We start from the raw sequence: 21,468 nt of genomic DNA on the forward strand, positions 1-21,468 counted from the left end.
AAAACTGGTCGATAAGCAACCTCCATCTGAATTTTTAATTTTTCATTTACATCCCAGTTCATAGTGCTCAGTTTGTCCCTATAAATATCCCAGTGGGACCCGCCTCTGGGCGTGGCATTGCGCTTACGTCAGACGCCGACCGGAATTAGTCACTTGCACTTTTGTTGATCATCGGATATTTGTTTTTCGATCTCTTTTTTGCTTTTTAGATCAACAACTTGTGTTCGATTTCTGTGCTCGGTGTTTACTGAATCTCAACGCGTTTATAAGAAGGTCAACACTCGCGTTAGATAGGAAGGTTTCATCCAGAAACCGGATCGCTGTCTTCACTGTAACCAGGCCCAGACCTGGGCTAACGTTAGCCTAGCATTCAGTAAAGCCCTGCTGGCTAGCGTTAGCTCTGTTTCACTGTCTGTCACTCCAGCTGGGCTAAAAGACATCTGTTCTTCAGTTTCAGACATAATTAAGAACTGTTAAATCAACCAAACATACACGATGGCGGTGGTCAACGAAGGTGCCCTGAAGAAAATGCTGAAGGTAAGCTAGCTGCAGCGATAGTTTGGTGGCTAGCTAATGTTGCTGGAACAAAACCTGGAGCTAACAGCTAGTAAGCTGTGTTTGGACTGCGTTATGCTTAATACACCGCCCTGTCACGAGTGTAACATTTGGTTTTGTTATACCACCTCGTCAACATTAAGGAGTTTGCCAACATCTTCTCACGTCTGTTTGGTACATTTTCCGGCTAGCCAGCATATCCACGTAGCTAGCGTCACCTGTGGGCTCTGAAACAATAATCCCAGTTAGTGCAGAATATATAATGACTACAGAGTTACTAATATAATGAAGGAAAATACGACAGCCTGCTTGATTTGTTCGGTTTGCAAGTGAAATATTGAAGCACCGTTTGGTTCACGGTTGATCACAATGCAGCAGCCTTTAAAGATGTCACTGGATGTTGTTACAGAAGAGAGAATACATTCACAGCTCAGGTTTAGCTGTCAGTCAGTCCTGCTGACAATGAGTCACAGCTCTGGCTTTTGAGATGAATGGCGTTGCTACATATTTATCTTTTCATCAGGGGAGCCTTTCAGAATCAAGTTTGGTAAGACTGTTGTATTTAAACAGACGTTTCAGTAATTGTTTTCTTATAATGTCTTTTTTCCAGCAATACAAATACAGAGACCTGACCGTCCGTGAGATAACAAATGTCATCACCCAATACAAGGACTTAAAGCCGGTCATGGACGCTTATGGTAAATGGAAATATTCTGATTCCTGCGTTTGACTGTCTGACTCGAGTTGTGCCTTGTGTGACATTTCCTTGGTGACTGTGGATCTTTATGTTTTAGTGTTTAATGATGGCTCCACAAGAGACCTGATGAGCTTGACAGGAACAGTCCCAGTGACCTACAGAGGTAAATTACTTTTCCCATTTTTTATTTTTTTTTCTGAAAGTTATGTCATGCTTCATTTCTCTCTTGTGATGTTACTCTACCTCACTGTAATCTTCACTGTAACTCACTGTAATCAGCAATTGGATGGGTAGCTGTTAGTGTCAATTCAAAGGAAATTGAGAGAGAAGTCATCTGAACTGGCACAGTTTCAGCGTGTCTACCTGACATTAAACTTCGTCTTGCAACTGCATGTCTTTGATCGGCCCATTTAGCACCTTAGATTTAATTCCAGGAACTGGAACATGAGCTCTCACAAAACGGCTATAGGACCTGTACCAGAGATTGCCAGAGTTGGTTTGGGTTTGCATACATCAATATTTTGATTGATATATAGAAATCATCTAAAAAAAAAAATTATTTGTATCACCAACACATGAAAACAGTCACATTTTATTTTATTTTTTTAGGCAATGTCTACAATATCCCAGTGTGTCTGTGGCTGCTCGACTCATATCCCTACAACCCTCCCATATGTTTTGTGAAGCCTACCAGCGCCATGATGATTAAAACTGGCAAACACATCGACGCCAATGGCAAAATCTACCTACCATATTTACATGAGTGGAAGCATGTAAGTGGGGAAGTCTTCAATTACTACTTTTGTTAATGTTAATATAAAGAGTGTATAAAATCAGCATAGACTTGAATGAATAATTTAAAAATAGATATACATTTTTGTTGCAGAAGTTTTATGGTTTGAAGGCATAAGTAACATATATTTGAAGTCTACAGCTGTCTACTATAACATACATTCCTAGAATATAGTTAAAGCTCTGAAATATTTTAGTTATGCTTTGGATTATGAGTTCTCAGATCAAAGTGGGGCAGTCACAAGGGCCATAAAATTTTTAAGATGTGACTCTGTGCACATGTTGTATTAGCTGATAAAAATGTAACTTATGCTGTTTGTCTGGCAGCCTCAGTCAGACCTGTATGGTCTGATTCAGGTGATGATTGTGGTGTTTGGGGAGGAACCTCCAGTGTTTTCTCGTCCCACAACGCAAGCTCCCTACCAAGCCTTCCAAGCAGCTGGACCCCCAAATCGTGAGTCACGTGAATTTTGATTGTAACAGAGTTATGCAAATAGCCGAGGTGTTCCATAATAGCGTCAGACTGCATGCATGCAAAAATGACATTAAAAGAGGTATTTATATACTAAATGCCTCTCTGTATATTCTAAGGTGTTTTGGATATTTTATACATATCATGTATATCAGTGATAGCTTAAGTTTTGAAAAACCTCTTAAAAATTGAATAGATTAAATAATTCAGCACTAGATGGCGCTGGCAACACATCACTGAAACTGGCAGGAAACGTGCCTGTGCCAGAGGATAAGAGATGAACAATGTCTGACCTGCATTTCCTCAGGCTTGATTGTTTCACAATCTCTCTCTCTCTCAGCTTCTTACATGCCTGGTATGCCAGCAGTATCATCTTATGGGCCGAATCCCAACCCAGGGTAAGATTTTTGCCAAGCAGCACTCAAACTTCTTGCCCCCAGCTAATACATGTGCACTGTTTTTCCCAAGTACTTGCCAATCTTTGATTATATAATTATTTGCAGTGGCTATCCAGGATACCAGTACACTGGAGGCAACTCCTACCCCACCACTGCAGGCCCTGCGCACTACCCCACCCAGACTCCAGTCTCAACAGTTGGTATGTATAACATTTAGTATTATAGACGCTCTATTTCTGGTCCATCTGTATCCCTGAGGATAAAATTTAAAAAGAAATCTTGCTACATTTTTCAATGAATGTTTCTTTCCTAGATCCACATGTTGATTGCACATTTAGTTCTTAAAAAAAAAAGTCTACATACATTTCCTGGTCTATAAAGATATTATATTACAGTGATTTGATATAAAAGCTAATGGTAAAATACCTAAAACAAAACAAGACCTTTCCTCCTTTTCATTGTCATAAGGAATCCCTCAGTGAAGACTACTACTGACCTTCTGAGTCAAACTCTCTCACCCTCTGTGTGACTTCAGTGGCTCGCTGAGCCACTACTGAAAGGTCGCCTCTGTAACTAGAGTGGGGGTTCTTAAAGGCCAAAGGGTAGAATGGACCAGAAGGGGGTGAAAAAAAGTCTCCCTTCCAGCCCCGCCTCCTTATACTTCAGAAGCACACAACACTATGTTTAGGATGGAAACAGAAACTCCACACAAAGGCAGATCCATGGTCAGGGGACCCATGTTACCACCAGTGAAATGCTGGTCAAAAACCAGCATGCAGGCAGAGTGAAAGCCATCTCCTATATTTAGTGAGGGAGAAGAAATGGGTTCTGCTGTAGCGGACTCAGATCTCAAGGCTGATCAACTCTGACATTTGTAGTGCTGACTCCAGACTACACATGAGGTAGTCTTAACTCTGAAGGCATCTATCGATGCATTTCCACTTGCATAACCTGGTATTTTTTTTAGTTTTGGAAGCTTTGTTGTATTCAAGTCACCAATATGTCAAATATTTTATTATTTCTGTAACTCTTATGTAGATGGTGGAAAAAATCACAGAGCTCATAATAGCACTAATCAGTAGGCCTTAATTTTTAGTGTTTATATCCTTTCTATCTCTTATTCAGCACAACCTATCATTATATGTAAAACATATGAGAAATTATAGTCAACTCTCCTGTTGGGTTCCATGGGTTTGTAATGGCAGATTTAGAAAGATGTCTGATGTTTCATTTGTGCTTATTTTGGGTCTGTGGTGCTTCTTGCATGGTCTTGGATCTGTGGACTCTGGATGATATTGTCTTCAGTATGAATATTGCTTAGTATGTCATATATTGCCTTTAAAGACAAAGAGCTTAACAATTCCACATTTAACACCTGTTTACTGTGTTGGCTCATGTCTTCATTTCTTTGCTTATAGGTCAGAGCCGAGATGGCACGATTGGCGAGGACACCATCCGTGCATCACTGATTTCAGCAGTAAGTGACAAACTTCGTTGGAGGATGAAGGAGGAGATGGACAGAGCTCAGGCTGAGCTGGATGCCCTGAAGCGAACAGAGGAAGACCTGAAAAAAGGACATCAGAAACTGGAGGAGATGGTCTCAAGACTGGACCAGGAAGTGGTAGGACACCATGCTCTCTCTCTGTGTTTTATTTGTACTTTGTTTTTTGGCCTTTATTGTTATGTTTTCCATGATCACAAATTAAACAAAGAGTTATGGGGTTGTGACTCTTTCAACTAGACTGAGGTTGACAGAAACATTGAGCTCCTGAAGAGAAAGGACGAGGAACTGAGTGAGGCCTTGGAGAAGATGGAGAACCAATCAGAGAACAATGACATTGATGACGTCATTGTGCCCACCGCGCCGCTGTACAAACAGATCCTGAACCTGTACGCTGAGGAGAATGCAATTGAGGACACTATCTTTTACCTGGGAGAGGCCCTGCGCAGGGGTGTAATAGACCTGGAAGTCTTCCTCAAGGTGGCAAATGCATAAGAGAAAGAAGAGTAAACACTTTGAATCTTTTTTTTTTAATTATTATTTTTAAATGGCTGTTATTCTCTTTTGTTACAGCATGTACGTCTTCTGTCCAGGAAGCAGTTCCAGCTTCGTGCTCTCATGCAGAAAGCCCGCAAGACTGCTGGCCTCAGTGATCTCTACTGACCCATACTGACTACATGGAAGTGTTGGCATCTCCTTCCTCTTTTCATCTCTGTTCTTCCTCCTTTTTGTTTTATTACCTTTTTTTTAATGCCCATCTTCTTGAATTTCAAACTATTTCTCCTATAAATTCTCTATTAGAGCTTTGACAGAAATCTGGACAGAAACACTCATGAAGAGATCTGGAACAGTTTGGCCACAGCTATCGTATGGCACAGTTCGTGTTTTGATCCGACAAAATACATCTTTAAGATCATTATGCATGAAGAGCCATGAACCATATGCAACATCCTCACTCTTGTGCCCCAGTATAAAATGAAAAACTGTCGTCATGCTTTGAGTCGGGTACTGTGGGTGACATGAAACCTGCTTAAGACAAATATCATATTGGTAAGAGAGTGGTCATGCCTATTCTGTGTATTGTGTATGTGACATTTGCCTCAAGTGTTTCGGATGTAGCTGGATTGGTTTTCAGTGTGTTAGTGTGCTGTTCTGTGTTCGCTACACTTCAGGGTGGCCCACAGGTTCTGTTAACAATACTTTTGTGAGACAAAGTCAGTTGTCTAGCAAGCACAAATGAATAGGGGCTTGTGGAAAAGGGCTTATTGGAGCCGCACATGTCCACACCCCTCATAGTGAAAGGTTGGGCGCTGATATTTATACCTAGGCCAACCTTTCAGGAAGGACAGGGGATCAGATTCAGGATTTAATGCTCTATGAGTAGCCATGGAGTCTATTGGATCGCTTTTCACACTGTAGACGTGATGATATACATGGACCTGAACTGTGTATCTTGTCTTGTTTGGGTGTGATCAGGAGCCGAATTTTGAGTTTCCATCTACTTGCTGACATTGTTTTATGTTTTCCCCATCTCTCCTTAAGTTGGTGTGCTTGCAGTTCTTTCATTGTGTGTCAGCTGCTCAGGTTCACCCTCTACTCTGACTGCACTATCCAGTCAATTATGTACGGTGGTTGATCTATTCTATAGACTGTCTCAATCTAAGATGGGTGGCAGTGTTGACATGCATAATAATATAAGATATTACAAAGGAAACATGTATCTTTGTTTTTGTTTTCCTCGTGCTATCCACTCATTCTCAGCTGAGAAGTTTAGGTTTTCAGTAACATTATGAACAAAGCCAGAGTTTTGGAGGGTACAAAAAAATGAAGAACTATTGTACTAATCAAAAGTTATCTTATGTATAGTTTGCAAAATACAGGTCTCATTTAAATTAGCCTTTTACTAAATGCACTTTGAATTGTATCATATTGTATCTGCTATTTTTTTTTTTTGTTGTTTTTTTTTTTTTTTTTCCCCTTGTTTCCAATTCAGCCACCTGTTCTTTTATATCTGTAGATTAATGTAAATCAGTACAATAAATCGGTTTAATGATTCATCTCAGGGAGCACTTTAATAATCATTTCAGTATATATTAGCCATTATTGTTCTTGAACTAACTCAAACCAGAGTAGCATTGACTGATACTCTTTGACTTGAGTGTTTTGTAATTCTCACTGACTAATTTGTATATAGCTGATTTGGTTTCTTGCATTAAAAATCTCAAATCTCCCTCAGATGCTCATCCATAGATTTGCACCGAGCAACTGAGTCAGATGCCCTCTAATCTCATGCAAACAGCCAATTACTGGGGTGGAAGACAAACACACAGGGACAAAGGACGGACGTTTATCATTTTCTCGGCAGCTTTATTTGAAGTTAGAACAAATAAAATTAAATAAAAAAAAAGTTTTCTAGCTGCCAGGAAAAGCAGTTCTTCAGTAAGTGACTGACCATATCTAAGGAAACATGAATACATGAAAACATCCTAGAACAGGTTTAACAGTTACAAGTATCATTTATTTTTCTCCTGGTGTCATTTGTTTTGGAGTGAGGTTAAGTAAAATAAATACAAAAGCTTTTGAGGATAGGTAGGGTACATATAATACCTTAGTCAAGATTTTTATTCTTCATAGCCTGACCATAAGCCATTATCCTAGTTGACGATTTCCCTTTGGTTCTCTGTTATCACTGATGGATTAAAATGTGCCAATTCACCACACCTTTAATTCTCTCAGATGTAATGTTTCTTGTCAGAATGTTGCCTCTGAAATGTTTTGTTTTTCCTGGCAGTGCACTTGTGGCTACGTTAATTTAAAAAGGCTTCAATGCCAACCAGTAGATGTAGCATTGCTTTTTTCATGTGATAAGGTACTTTGATAGCACCAGACTTTGACCCTGTGAGCTTTATATAGAGGTGTGGTTGTGACTCTAGGTGCATTGGAAGCCCCCTCTTTGTGAATGGAATGTCTCCATTATACTCCAAAAAAAAAAAATAAATAAAAATAAACAGAGATTACCAAGTGGGAACAGCCAACTGGTATGAATCACAGAATACATAATAAACATCAACTACGAACATGGAGTGTTACAGAACACAACGTATAGCATAAGATATACGCTCAATATACATAGGTTTTACAATTGATAACAGATAGTTACCCTCTCTCTGCAGCATATGCTGAGATTAAAGGAAATAAGCATCAGTTGTGTTTCCAAAATATTCAGTCATGGAGGGAGGAAGGCAAGTGAGACACAGCAAGGGACAACAACACCTGTACATGAATATCTGGAGGTACATGACTAGCTTTCACTATTTTATCTGCAGACACTTGGCCTTTTTTTTTTTTTTTTTAGATACTCATAAGTTTCATTCACCCATTGCCATGAGGGTCATAGGAGGTCACTACATGGTCTGTCATGTGGTTTCAAGATTTCAGAGGAGCGCTCTTCACAGGGTGAGCTCCTTCTGCACGCCCCACAGGGTCTCAGCACTCTTCACCAACTGTTTCTCCTCCTCAGGTTTCAGGGTCATGTGAATGACATCTGTCAGGCCACTGTTGCCCAGGACGCAAGGGACACTCAGGAAGACCTCATCCTTTACTCCATGCATGCCCTAACAGACGAAGAGAGGAAGACCCAAGTGAGCAGGTCAACTCATTTGTAACATGTTCAGTATCAACAGAATGGAATGAATGAATGAATGAATGGATTTGCTCCCAGGACATTCACCTGAACCAGAGTGGACACAGGGTGCACTTTGTGCAGGTTCTTTGTGATGCTCTCCACCAGGTCAGCCACAGACATGCCGATGGCCCAGGAGGTATAGCCCTTCAGCTTGATAACCTCATAGGCTCTGCAGTGCACACAAACAAGGGAAAAGAAAAAAAAATGCAATTTGAGAACTGAAGGTCTGTTGGGCCGCAGAGAGCTACTCAATCAAGCTGTCAGTTTACTTGGTTTTGGGGACTGTGTTTGCTCGAAGAACTCTTATCCATCTTTTCAAATGCTGAGTATTCATTTGTTTGTCACCACAAAGGCAACAAATGAGAAACGGAAGCCCTCATGTTAAGTTAGTATCTAAACCAGTTTGGCAGTGGAAATTGACAAACTTGGCAGTTCTCTGCTGTGCCGAGCTTGATGTGGGCAGGAGAAAGTGTCAAGCATACAAAGCTGAGCCGTGTGGCTCATTCGAATAACCATGAAGACAGGAAACCACAGACTCAGACGGTTCAGCTTCAGGGCAGTGTTTTCACAACCATTTCCAATATTCCCAAATGTGTCAATTTAGGCCTGTCCTGTTCTGGCTATGAACCTTATTCTGTCTTCTCTGTTGAGACACACTTTCACACCAGAAACCTGGACAAACACTTGTTGGAGCCTGGCTGTCCTTCCTAAAGACCCAAGGCAAGATAATTCAAGTTGAATGATTTACAATGCAAAAAGTGAATTACTTAACTTTCCAAGGAATGACACAACTTCCTACTGTGCACAACAGTAACTCCTGTTGCAAAATTATTACATAACACAGGTCATATTAACACTGTTTACTTAAGGGGAAAACTTTACTCTGGTCAGGCTTTAATATAGTCATTTCCTTATGGCAGACCTGGCAGTATAAGCATAGTCGTATTATGTAACAGGGAGTAATCTTAGGTCTTATGTGACTGCCTACCTGGTTCTGGGAAATTCATAATATTGTGGTGTTCTCTGTACTTGCCTCTACTTGTCATTTGGCTCGTTTTTCTCTGGTCAAATTCCTGACTGGGGCTAGTCGGCAAGTTGAAATCAGGTGTGCCTGTTGGGTTTTAAGACTCAAGAAGCACCTGCAGATTTACTTACCCATCAACCACCATCTTATGAACCGCCTTCCATTGCTCGCTGTCGTCATCACTTCCCATCTTTGGGTTGAGAGACTGCAGAGAGACTCCAGCAACATTCACACCACTCCACACAGGCACTATGAGAAACAGACACATCATAGTGGTCAATTAGTTAATGTTGAATACAAAGATATTTATTATTAAACATGTAAGTAATGTGGCCGTATTAAATGATCGCCCACAGACCATCGAAAGCAGAGGTCTCCACAACTCCGGTCCTGGAGGGACACTGTCCTACATGCTTTAGATGTTTTCCTGCTCCAACAGACCTGATTCAAATGATCAGCTCCTCATCAAGCTCTGCTGAGGTCTGATAAGGAGCCACTCATTTGAATCAGGTGTGTGCAGGAAACATCTAAAACATGCAGGACAGTAGCTCTCCAGGACCGGAGTTGGAGATCTCTGATCTAAAGTGTACAGTAGAGGACAAGCAGAAATTTTATTTTTAGTCTTAGCTGCATACCACTGGAGTCTCCGTGCTCTCCGATAATCCAGCCGTGGCAGCTTGAAGGGTGGAGGTGGAGCTTCTCTCCCATGATGTGGCGGAAACGAGCAGAGTCCAGGTTGGTGCCAGAGCCAATGACACGATGACGAGGGAAACCACTCAGCTTCCAGGCCACATAGGTCAGGATGTCCACTGGAAATATGAGAAACGATCATTCGTTAATCTTAATCTGTTGAACTAACTAAAAACAAATAACTGTCTCGATGCTCCCCTCACTTACACAGACTCCCTCTGACTAACCTGGGTTAGAGACCACCATCAGGATGCAGTTGGGGCTGTACTTGACGATGTTGGGGATGATGAACTTGAAGATGTTGACGTTGCGCTGCACCAGGTTGAGACGGCTCTCGCCCTCCTGCTGGCGGGCACCAGCAGTCACGATGACCACCCTGGAGTTGGCTGTCACACTGTAGTCTGGCAGAGTCACAAAAAGAGTGATAGCTGTTTCAGTACAGGTCATTCAATATCTAGCAGTCAACTGTTGTTATTAGGGTGTAGGTTGGTTTATTTATTTATGTGATTTTCACCTTTGTCTGCTACAATCTTGTGTGTCTTCAGGAAGAGCGCTCCATGCTGCAAGTCCATTACCTCACCCTTCAACTTGTCCTCCATCACATCAACCAAGGCCAGCTCGTCGCACAAGTCCTGATTATGAAGACAGTAAGTTGATGGCTCACCTTATATTAGATTTGTTATGTGGATGAAGCCACAGTGAGGCTTGCACCAAGCAGCCGTCCTCGGGGTTATTCCCAGGAATCACATGTATAATAAAGAATGGCACTATTCATTTCAACCTCTCGCACTTAATAGTATTATTAGCCTTGAAAACCTGTGAACTGATTTCTGAGCCCCAGTTGTTTCTCAGCTGACATAGATCGAGGTAAACTGTTTCCTGTCCTATTTTTTTTAGTTAAAAAAAAAAAAAGCTTTCAGGCTTGAGTTGATCTCAGTAGCCAGCCCGTCCTGATTGACTGCGTCCCTTTTTTGAGTCAGAAACGAAACATTACTGCCAACAGGTTCACTTTGTTTAACCAGTTTACCCTGGTTTAATCAACGTGCTCACTACAGTCCCCACCTTCTCTTTTCTCAGTATGTAGTAATACCCACACATGACTCAACTTTCTCTCTTCACTTTAATTCACACTTCCTCTCTCTTTCTGTCTCACCTTGAGCAGGATGCTGATGGCGGAGGCCATGCCCACCATGCCGACACCAACCACAGTCACCTTGTTCCTGCTGCCAACAGGCTCCTCCTTCATTACGTGGCCGATCAGTTTCTCCTTGGTGGACATCTGCAGAGAGTGAGGAGACATGAGAAGACATGGCACACCGAAAAAGGAAAGAAATTGTGGCAAGAGGAGGAGGTAATGGAAGGAATAAAAAGGGTGGAAGTAAAATGTAGCTACAGGGAATGGAAAAAGTGGGGTGAGGAAGAAGGTCTGCATAATGCATGTCGCAGACAGCACAAGGCCCTCACAAGGGTGTACGTGACTAATTTCTCATACTACAACTGAGTCAAGACTGGGTTTCCCATGTATATCATCGGTATTACAGAAATGAGTGACCTTTTCATAACCCATCTCTAACAAGTCGTCAACCACAAATTTCAGTTTCACTCTCAAATCTACCACATTGTGTAGGCTTCACTTCCTTAAAAGGCTGGAGGCCTGTATTTGCTTTAGAGCGCCACTTTAGGTCTCCGTGGCAACGAAGGCCTGGGAAAGTACTGCAGCTTGCCTTCGTGCAGCGCAGACCATCCCAGACTGACGTCACACACACTGCTAGCTCATTTCCTGGTTGTGGTGGTGAGTCTGGCTCCTCGTGTTTGCAGACATTTACATCACCGCTCTGACTGCCGTTCAGTTTGGCACATCGGAGGAAACCTCTGAGGATTAAAGCCTTCCTTGAGAGGAGCTTTAAAACCTCTCCGCAGGCAGTTCGCACACAAGTGTAACTATTCATACGTGAGGCACTCATTACTCACATCCTTTTATCCAATTATCTCACTCTCGTGAGCTGAGATGTGGCACACAGGTTACAGGTTTGCGCTTTACAAGAGACCCCTTTGTTAACACACAGTAAAAGATTAGTAGACAGCATGCCTTTCATTATTGTGTAAATGTGCTGCCAAATGGCTCCCTGAGTAGCCTTACTGAATGAGGATTACCAGATGGATTATTAACAGCGGAAATTATTTTATGTGACGTGATTAGAAAGAAAGAGTGAGAGAAATGGACGTTTCATGTAAATCTTTGGATTATATGAGTTTCTGGGACTTAAAATAAGTGGCTGTATTTCAAAATTCGACTACACGGGCTTAATACATCCTCTTACTATCAAACTTCTCACTACATTATGACATTTGACCACGTGCAGGTCAGTAAAGGTTCCCTGGGCTCAGGCAAGGTGTCGTGTGTCACTGCTGACTTCGAATTCAACGTTCTACTCACAATTTTCCAGGTGTCTGAAGACACTTATTCGCTTTTGGAATAACTAGCCTTTCAGACAATCAGCTGTGGCTGCCAACAGGCTACTAAGTCTGATTACTCGGAAATCCACTGTCATGGGAGTTGGGATATTTTGAATAGTCATGATAACAAATGTACATCGGGTTCATTCAGAGGCCAGTACTGATAGATATGCACTGTTTTCTACAGAAGATCTACCCCATCAGGCTGCAGTGCGTTTCTGCGCCTGGTTCATTAAAGGCCATGCAACATGGAAGACGGTTGTCTCCAGCAGCAGATGGCACTTGTGTGACCTTGTGTATGTTAGATAGGAGAGGCAATGATGTAACCACGGCACGTGATCATTTTGGGGATGCTGTGGGATGTTGGGATCACCCATCCATCCATCCATCCATCCATCCATCCATCCATGTCAGAGAAGAAGGTTGACGCAACAAGTAAGCGACTTAGATTGCGTAGTTTCGGCTGCTGTTTCAATGAGCCCTTCCATCCTCACATCGCTGACACTTGTTAGTGAAAACACTGATGTTAAGAATCAAACTGATCTCGTCCACAAAACACGGACATTATTTCTGCCGACCAAAGGCCGAAGGTCCCCCTTTTTCCTGCGCGTGGAAATGCGCACCTGCTGCCTGAAACCCAGAGAATGAATGGACGGGCTGGAGAAGCGTAAGTTCAGGACGACGCTGCCAAATGCGTTAGTCAGGCGGCCTTATCTTACCTTCAGGCTTTCTTTTAGTCGAGTGAGCAGGAAGGGAGGGGGGAAAAAAAACCGAGCTGGAATGAGTCTCTTCCCGGATACAGCTCCTTCGCAGAAGTGGTGCCTGGCCAAGCGGCGCCTCCCGGTATTTAAACCCAGCCGCCCCCCCCCCGCCCCCCCCACTCCGACGCTACGTGCGCGCATACTAATGAGGTCGGGCGGACTCCGTCTGTGCGTGTTGCGTGTCACGTCCGAGGCCGGATACCGCAGTGAGGCGAAACACGTTGTTCTTCCGCTGCTGTGGTTTATTTGTGAAGACAAACTAAACAATAATAATAATAATAATAATATCAACAGTAATAAACTAAAAAACAAAAAGGGGTTTTCATCAAGTCGGATGCTGCACAGTGTCAGTTTTCTTTAAGAGCTGTGACGTAGGAACGATGCCGTGTCTGGCAGGCTGAATAAAATCGTTCATTATCCTTTTGTTTTTGTTATTTTTGTCTCTACGTTGTGTGTACAGTTACAGTGGAGTTGTAGTAGATGAACAACACGTGGGGCGATGAACTCCTAAAATTTGATTCGTATAGCAGGTTGGACTTTGTGTGTAAATTATAGTTAGTGTCTGATATCTGTTTGTAGAAAATTCACATAGTGGAGGATGTAAATGTTTATTCTGGCTGCTGATGGCAGTTCGACGGTTTTATTTAGTTGGGCAGAAGGAAATAGTGACTCCAGTAGAGCTTCTGTTCAGTCATTTGTTCCGCTGTTTTTGCGCCACTTGCTGTTGGATTCGGGTCACTACAACAGTATGACTCAACTCTCTGCTGTGACAGAGTAGTTTCCTATCTGGGGACTTTTCCCCAGTTCCTGTAGGCTTTGTCATTTGGATGAACTGTGATATCCTCTTTTTAGAGTTCATAAAGTTGTGCCATGTATAATGTTTTCCTATTACACCCACACCATTTGCAGTAAAAATGACTCACAAGATCATGACCTGGCCACGAATGTTGAGGTTAAGTGAGAATTTTAAAATTGCCCTGAACAGCGCAAGTGTGAGTGTGAATAGTTGTTCCTCTCTGTATGTTGGCCCTGTGTGACAACCTTAAGTCTGAAACTTAAGTCAGATTTTTCTTTACATTCAAGTGAAACATGTATCGTCTCCGCTGCTGTTTTATTATTATTATCATTATTATTGTTGTTGTTTAATCGCGAAAGCCACCACAGATACTCATTTGCCTGATTTTGTCCATTTTCCCATTCAGGTCAGATTGCGGCCACAGAAAATCATCACCTGCGTTAACCTGTTTATAGTACTTTGCTCAAGCACACTTCAGCAGCCGTATTCACTGACACAGATTTAAAATCCAGGTCGTCCTTTATTTCTGTGCCTTCTGTTATTAATAACAAGATATTAGTCACGAGAAACGAAAAGTTTTTATGTTTAATTTATACAAAAGGTAGGCCTGAATGCTCCATAATGGTAACAGTAAGAAATCTCCTTTTAATGGAGTCCTGATACTGATGACTGACATTATTCCAGCATATGAATAATAAAATCCTCATTTGCCTAACAACTTTCCTAAGCTCTCCCACAATATGATTATAATGTAATAATATTTGAATTTTGTACATTTCCAGGATTTCTGTCAGAGCCCACCTGCAGGGCTGACTTGAGTGACAGGTCAACCAGTGCTACAATACTTTTTTAAGTATTAAAAACCTGATGGTTAATTTTTAAGAAGCTTTATAATATATAAAATATATATTTTATTTTTAAGAAGTGCTACAGTAAGCGCAGGACTCAGGCAGCTGTGTCCGTAGCTATTTTCACATGACACAGCACTCACTAACAGCATGTAACCAATGTACCATTTGCAGTTAGGTGGTGTGTTAAATGAATCGTTACCCTGATAAGTCCATGATCTATGTTTGCTGCCAAACGTCTCACCTGAGAGCTTTGCTCCAACTGCTGCTGCTAATATAGTTTTATAAGCTGCTAATTATAGCATCCAGCCATGGGCACTATTAGTTCATGAAGCATTGACTAATGCCCCCCACCCCCCTTCTTAGTTTTCATGAAGACAGGGTTATATGCCAAATCTCAACATGAATGAGCTGTTGAAGTAATGTTGTGTGTGTGTGTGTGTGTGTGTGTGTGAGATCGTTATTGAAGTCTTCATAGCAGAGTAAGCACTGAATTGACTGATCAAATTCAATTCCAGCCACATTCCAGTGAATATGACAAAAGACAAAGGCATCGACAACTTTGCAATCACAATAAAAGTCCCTGCAAAGTTTTAATTTCCTGTATTTGATTCAACAAATTCTATAGTATGGAGTCTGTCCGCCCTGCGCACGTCCAGTTTACATGAACCAGTGGCTCAACACATACAGCTCACCAGCAGAGGGTGTTGTAATAAAGCCAGTAAATCGAGCTCCGGGGTCTTTTCTCCAGTGATGTGGAGATGATAACATCTCCACATGTATGTACACCATAATTTAAAGGCTAGTTTCTTGCTGGCAGTAGTGGTTTTCAGCGTTATTTAAGACAGATCAATCTCATTTCACTTCTCACGCAAACATATATCTGACTTGCGAAGTCTTTCCAATTAGCTAAAGCTTTCATCACAGATATCACAGACAGAAATAAATGGATTCAGTTCTTCATGTGTAATTATGTGATCAATTAAAATATATATATTTTTTAAATGCCATGCAATATTTACAGCCTTTAAAAGTGAATGCTGAAGTAATTAATGAAATTTACTGTACAACATTTGGGTCTTTGCACAGAGACCCACGGTTCACAGTGGTATGAGTAGAGAATAATTCAGGTTTTGGTAAATTTAAACTGATGAAAAATGGTACTAAAACATATTTCATAATTTAGAGGAAAACAGCACGGTGTAAAATCTATTTTTCTAGACAATATACGATATTGTGCTGAATCAGAGTTACCACCCGGGGCCAAATTTCCTCAAGTAGCAGTCCCAGCTATTCAAGTTTAAACAACATCGATCACATGAGCTGTGACTAGAAAAGTAATGAGAACTTCAGGGCTCTGTGTGCGAGTATGATAGTACAAAACACTGCTGGAGACGGATGAAGTTCCATTAGATGTGTGTGAAATGAAATCAACTCCTGTCGGTTAATGTCCTCAGTTTGCCTACAGCGATGTCCCAGAGTCTAAGCAGCTTCCACTCGTCCTTGCTACGGAATTACTCATCTTTGTCCCCGTCTTCTATCACCGTTTTCAATTGTCTCCGGAGTGCGTGCCAATTCAATCATTGCTGACCCCCTCCCCCTCCCCCCACTGGAATCAGGAAACACTAGTTTGTCATGTTAGTTTCCTCTCTCACACAACAGGGTCAGTTGCCAACATGCTGTTATTGCACAGGGCATTGGGACCGAGGTGTGCCAGCTGTGGGTGAGCTCCTACCTGTTTTGAAATGGAGAGGAATCTAATCACTTCGCCTCAGCCACCCTTCTCCTCCCCCTTCTGTTTAGAAATAGAACTGAGGCTGAGGAACAAGGCCACATCAATCATACAGGGATTCTCGGGGGAACGAGATCACTCTCACAACTCTGCCTGAACAACATCCAGCTCACTGATGTTACCTCGCTTTACCTCAGACTCAGGCCCCAAAACATTTAAACCCCAAATCCTGAGCTAATTTGTCCTTCCCCGTCTTTCAACGTGCATCAGAGAATCTCTTTTCCTCTTTCCCTTTCATCCCAGTCACCTCCCTTTCCTTCATATCTTTCTCCCCCCTTCCTTCTCGGCTCCAAGCCCTCCTTCCCCTTCCTTTTCTTTGCTTCCAGTTTCGCTCCAAGCATGCCTTCTGCCCACAATTGATAACATCCCTGATGGAGCCCCTTTATTAGCCACCCACAGGCAGATTAACCAGAGCAATAATACACCAATCAACAGCAATTATGCACTGATAAGCCCAGGGAGAGCTCTGCTGGATGTGAGAAAGGATGTGGCAGTCGTAGAGTGATTGGGTGTTTTAGTGTAGGATTAGCGGTTGTGTGTCTACATTTACGTTTGATATACAAATATATTTAATTGAGTCTCCTGCTTGCTTTTTGCCTGCAGTCCTAATCCCTTCACAGGTTACCTTATTATAATCAGAGGTGAAATCAGCTCTAGTCCCCCGGTTCTTATCAGGTGCTAACTGAAGCTCTGATCAGGCAGGCTGTATCCTCCAGCATGAGCGTGGCAAACCAGCTAAATAAATAGAGGTTTTGAATTCATATGGTGCATAATTTCTCTCTGAGTGTACCATTATGGTTGAAGATTATTATCCCATCATTACAGCATATTAAAACACTTCAGTTCAATGTTGGCAGTTGTTAGTTTTTGGACTTGCTGCCTAAACAGCAGCCTGGCGTTGTTATAGAGCAGCTAAATGATGATGAAAACAAGTGGAAGGGTAGAGTTTCCTGCCTGCAGGCATTAATACAGCAGCCAAGTCCGATTTCAAGAACAGCTGTGTGGGTTTAACCCCCCCACACACACACACATACACATACAGGCACACACACAGATGCAGACACACACCACACCTCCCCTCCCTCTGCTTTTTTCATACACAAACACATATAAAATGGGCACACAAGTACACAGCGAAATGCTCACGCCTATGTGCATACACATAGAAATGCACACAGGCAGGAGTGTCTTTTTTATGGCAGACCAAAGACCCTGGAAGCTGTTTACTGCTTGGCAAATGGGAAGCTCACCAGTCTTTCAGGTCCAGATATGCTTTATACCAGCAAACCTGCCAAACTGCGTGTTTGTGTCTGTGTGCGTGCGTACGTGTGCGTGTGTGTGCATCAGATTAGTCCCCCCAACTGTTTTCCGAAACAATGATCGTAGCCCATAAAATCAAAGTGGACCAATGATTACACTTTGTGTATTTCATTTGGCTCCTTAGCACAGTGCAGCAGATTCAAATTAATTCTTGTACTTCTCTGTGTGTGTCGTCTTTTCACCTTAGTTTCGATGAACCTGCATGTATCCTCTAACATTGTGATATCACAGCCAGTGACCTCCATAAGTTAGTCCTGGAGCAGAAAGTGAAACAGACATTTAACATATCTTGAAGCATGAAATGAAATACATTTCCTTTGGCAATCTGCGTTCTAATTATCTCAGAAGATTTATGATGGTGACGCTGTTATTTGTTTAAGGACAAAGTATGCACATGCATTGTGAGCTGCAGCCAGTGGGCTCACATTCTTGCACATGTTAGGGGAGAAGCTTCTGTTTCCCAGTCTGATGACCTTAGCACCTGTGACTGATATAGCAGGGGAGACGCTTGTGTACAGTGTTCTTCCCGGGGTGTGTGTATGTATGAGCATGGCCGTGTGTGTGTGTGTTTGGGTGCCCGAAGGGGTAAGGTTAATTGAAGTTGTTAGAGTGAAAATGATTCCCACAGGGGGATAAAGCAAGTGGGGGTGATGGGTGGGTTCAGCAGCGGGTGACACAGAAAGAGAGACTAGGAGAGCCAGATGAGATGGAGGGGTCAAAGGGATTGCTCCTCACCCCCAATGCTGAGAGGCAGTGATACATGAGGACAGGGAAATGCGATGATTCATCTAAAGGTCAGGCATGTCTGTCCTGCCATTCGACCCCTCACCCATCTTGGTTTTTACTCGGATCCTCTTGTCCTCTGCGTTATGTTTCTCCAGCTAAATGCGAACAAATCGACTCTTTATTCGCAGTATGTCCTTATAATTTACACAATAACCTTTACTAAACCAATCTGTGCGCCCTTCCCTTCTTGTCCTTGTCTGACACATCCCTATCTATCTCCCGTTCTGTCTGTCTGTCTCTTCCTCTGGCCTTTCCTCACATACTGGCCTTCATTTCACAGATGACAGGTTGGCTGACTGTAATCCAACAGATGCTGGGGCGGGGAGGCCTGACCAACTGTTTTAACTCCAATCAGCTTTTATTGCTCTCCGGAGGAACTCCACACAACCCCCCGCCAGCCCGACATTTCAGACGAGAGGTTGGGCGAGAGAGCAGGATACATATATGTGTATATGTATCTGTGTGTAAATTTGTGGCTGTGTGTGTGTTGATTAAGGCAGGGGGCTGATGGGGAAAAGGGGTGACAGCCATTACCTCCTGTGCCTGGTGTGGGGCTGAATCACTGGCTTCAATCAACTTAGATGTGTGTGTTCGTGCATGTGGGCAAGTGTGAGCGTGGGGGGCGGACAGAGTCCGGCATCAGCAGGGATGGAGCTGTCGCTGGTAATGCATCTGCCACTGTTGCTTGCTCCCGACAAGCTGAGCTTCTCCTGCACTGCCCGCGTCTGTCGCCTCCTCCCTGCTCTCCATCCATCTCTCGCCGTACACCCCACCTTGATTCTCCATCCTCATCTCCTCCCTCCCTCTGAGACAAACACAAAAGCCACTCCAAATTCCTGCAGTGTGACTTTGAAGCTGTTATTCAAATAAGACCATGCTACATTGCTGTTTGTATCACCTGAGTGGTACCTAGTCTGAAGTGCAGCTTCTTCCTATATGCCACAGTGCAAACAATCATTATCAAAAGCCTCGCCAGTTTCTCCCCACACTTGATGTAGGGAGGCATTGTTCATTGAATTGTTGGGTACTTGAGGAAAAGAGACGAATCTTGTTTCCCAGGCAGTTCTGTACTATTATCACATTACCCCTGTGACACCTCTAATGCAGGTATTGTATCTGAATGGTTATGGCAAAAGTACAGGGAGAGGTAAGAATAAATCCTGGTGATTTAGTTTGTGATTTTAACCTGATCCTTGGTGGAATGTAAAGGGGATGTAAAGAAGAATTCATTAGAATAACATCTAATTACTTTGTTATGTGCTCTGCATTGTGACAGTCAGCACATATCCACAAAGCCTCATTTTGTTCAGTACAAAGCAAAGGAGCCGACATCAGTCATTTGATAATGGAGGACCTTGATTTATTTGATGATTAATTGGGATTTTAGTGCTCTCTGCAGAGCTGTGGGCTGACTGAGCCCAGCAGCTTGACCTGCAGGCTGACCCGCAGCCTATTAAAGTCAGTGAAAACCAAAGAAACAGTTCTACTGCTCTCCTCCAACACAAGATACCTTCTCTGATCTGTATTCTTCATCGAATCAGCTCTGGACGTTTCAGTTAGTCAGACAGATATGTTTGCAAGTAGTTATTGAAATCATTCCTAATATTCCTAAGATGTGATTTCACATTTTTTTGGGCATGCATACTTAACCCTAAACTGGTCAGCACTGAATGTTTTTTTTTTACAATACACCTATCTGGCTGCTGTTGACTGGAAAATCCGCAATTATTACAATCAATAATTATTAATAATAAATGCCTAAAAAAAGAAAAAATTACAACACACACTCCTCAAAAGTATATGAGTGCATGAGGATTAACCAGCATGTACTGTATGTTAGTGCTGAGTCTATATAATCCATATTTTTCTCGCTGTTAAATACTGTCTGAGTTGTTCCTGTGAGTTGTGTGTGCCATGACATTCTGTGGTTGAGGTTTGGGCTTTTTACAGAGTGAAGGCTGTCCTTGCCTGTCAGCATCAGTCAGTGTCAGTGACCTACCTGAATAATACATGCCTGAATAATTTTTTCTTCACTTTAAAATACATATATTTTTAGAAATATTTTGAGCGGGGGGTCTAATTTGTTAAAGGCTGAGCAAACATACAGTATTTGTGACTCATTCCAACACCAGATGACCCTCAGACGCGCACAGTAGCCTTGCCAACTTAACTGTGCTGAGCGAAGCATTAATATTAACATGACACATTTCACCTCTTTCGACGTACGAGAACATCTCATACAAAGGGGGTCGACTTGTAGTACTACAAAGACTTGGTTTTGTTTTTTTGCTTTTGAAGCAAACAGCATTAATGAAACCACCTTTGCACACAGGTTGAAGCAAATTTCCTTCACGGGCTGAAGCCCTGAACAGCATCTCACTGTGTAACACGGAGGTGCAGCTTTCACCTTCGTTCTCTCTTTAGAAAATAATCTTTCTTTCAGCAATTACAAGACAGTTTTAATGTCCCTCGGGAACACTTCTTTGGATATCTGCAAGTGAGGCTTTTCATAACTTCTGATGTAATTCCTACTCCAATTAGAAGGAAAAAGATTTATTCTTGAGCATAAAAATAGAAAACATTTTATGTTATTGTTATACATTGTGCTCTGTATCCTCACACACGAGTTTCTAAATATTGCTCAAACTGGACAAAGATTTGAAATGAATGAATGGTAGATGCTGATTAAATGGTGGGAAAAGATTATCAGTCTGGCTCGGGGGAGTTGGGAAAAATAATGCATTCCAATGTATATGATACAGTGTGTGCCAAATGTTTTTCTTCTGACTGAGTTCATTAGATTCTGTAGCTATAGCACACGCAGCAAGTTTCTAAAGGCAAGCGCCAATGACATTGCCTGAGGTGGGTTTCAAATTGTCTAGAGAGGAAAGCTT

At 42.3% G+C, this 21,468-nt stretch overlaps 2 protein-coding genes across 2 annotated transcripts; one reads left to right on the forward strand and one right to left on the reverse strand.

Moving 5' to 3' along the window:
• Positions 1-133: 133 nt before the first annotated feature.
• tsg101a (tumor susceptibility 101a) lies at positions 134-6,477 on the forward strand. The gene is made up of 10 exons (XM_029523881.1): positions 134-537; positions 1,166-1,253; positions 1,350-1,415; positions 1,862-2,025; positions 2,372-2,498; positions 2,857-2,914; positions 3,020-3,114; positions 4,333-4,535; positions 4,656-4,895; positions 4,989-6,477. Exons 1-10 carry the CDS (start codon positions 496-498, stop codon positions 5,076-5,078), a joined length of 1,173 nt encoding a protein of 390 aa, XP_029379741.1. The 5' UTR covers positions 134-495; the 3' UTR covers positions 5,079-6,477.
• Positions 6,478-6,761: 284 nt separating this feature from the next.
• On the reverse strand, positions 6,762-13,108 carry ldha (lactate dehydrogenase A4). The gene is made up of 8 exons (XM_029523882.1): positions 12,991-13,108; positions 10,968-11,093; positions 10,329-10,446; positions 10,042-10,215; positions 9,760-9,933; positions 9,256-9,373; positions 8,146-8,269; positions 6,762-8,029 (listed from the first exon to the last, which is right to left on the reverse strand). Exons 2-8 carry the CDS (start codon positions 11,091-11,093, stop codon positions 7,865-7,867), a joined length of 999 nt encoding a protein of 332 aa, XP_029379742.1. The 5' UTR covers positions 12,991-13,108; the 3' UTR covers positions 6,762-7,864.
• Positions 13,109-21,468: the final 8,360 nt, after the last annotated feature.

Source organism: Echeneis naucrates, chromosome 16, assembly GCF_900963305.1.
Source record: "Echeneis naucrates chromosome 16, fEcheNa1.1, whole genome shotgun sequence".
In the NCBI taxonomy this organism is placed as follows: Eukaryota; Metazoa; Chordata; class Actinopteri; order Carangiformes; family Echeneidae; genus Echeneis; species Echeneis naucrates.

Excerpts from the sequence above, each read along its gene's own strand:
- tsg101a (XM_029523881.1), top strand. The coding sequence starts at position 496 with ATGGCGGTGGTCAACGAAGGTGCCCTGAAGAAAATGCTGAAG. Across the intron at positions 2,026-2,371 it reads ATTTACATGAGTGGAAGCAT|CCTCAGTCAGACCTGTATGG; the intron begins GTAAGTGGGGAA and ends TTTGTCTGGCAG. Across the intron at positions 3,115-4,332 it reads GACTCCAGTCTCAACAGTTG|GTCAGAGCCGAGATGGCACG; the intron begins GTATGTATAACA and ends CTTTGCTTATAG.
- ldha (XM_029523882.1), bottom strand. The coding sequence starts at position 11,093 with ATGTCCACCAAGGAGAAACTGATCGGCCACGTAATGAAGGAGGAGCCT. Across the intron at positions 10,216-10,328 it reads CAAGATTGTAGCAGACAAAG|ACTACAGTGTGACAGCCAAC; the intron begins GTGAAAATCACA and ends TGACTCTGCCAG. Across the intron at positions 8,270-9,255 it reads CATAAGATGGTGGTTGATGG|AGCCTATGAGGTTATCAAGC; the intron begins GTAAGTAAATCT and ends TGTGCACTGCAG.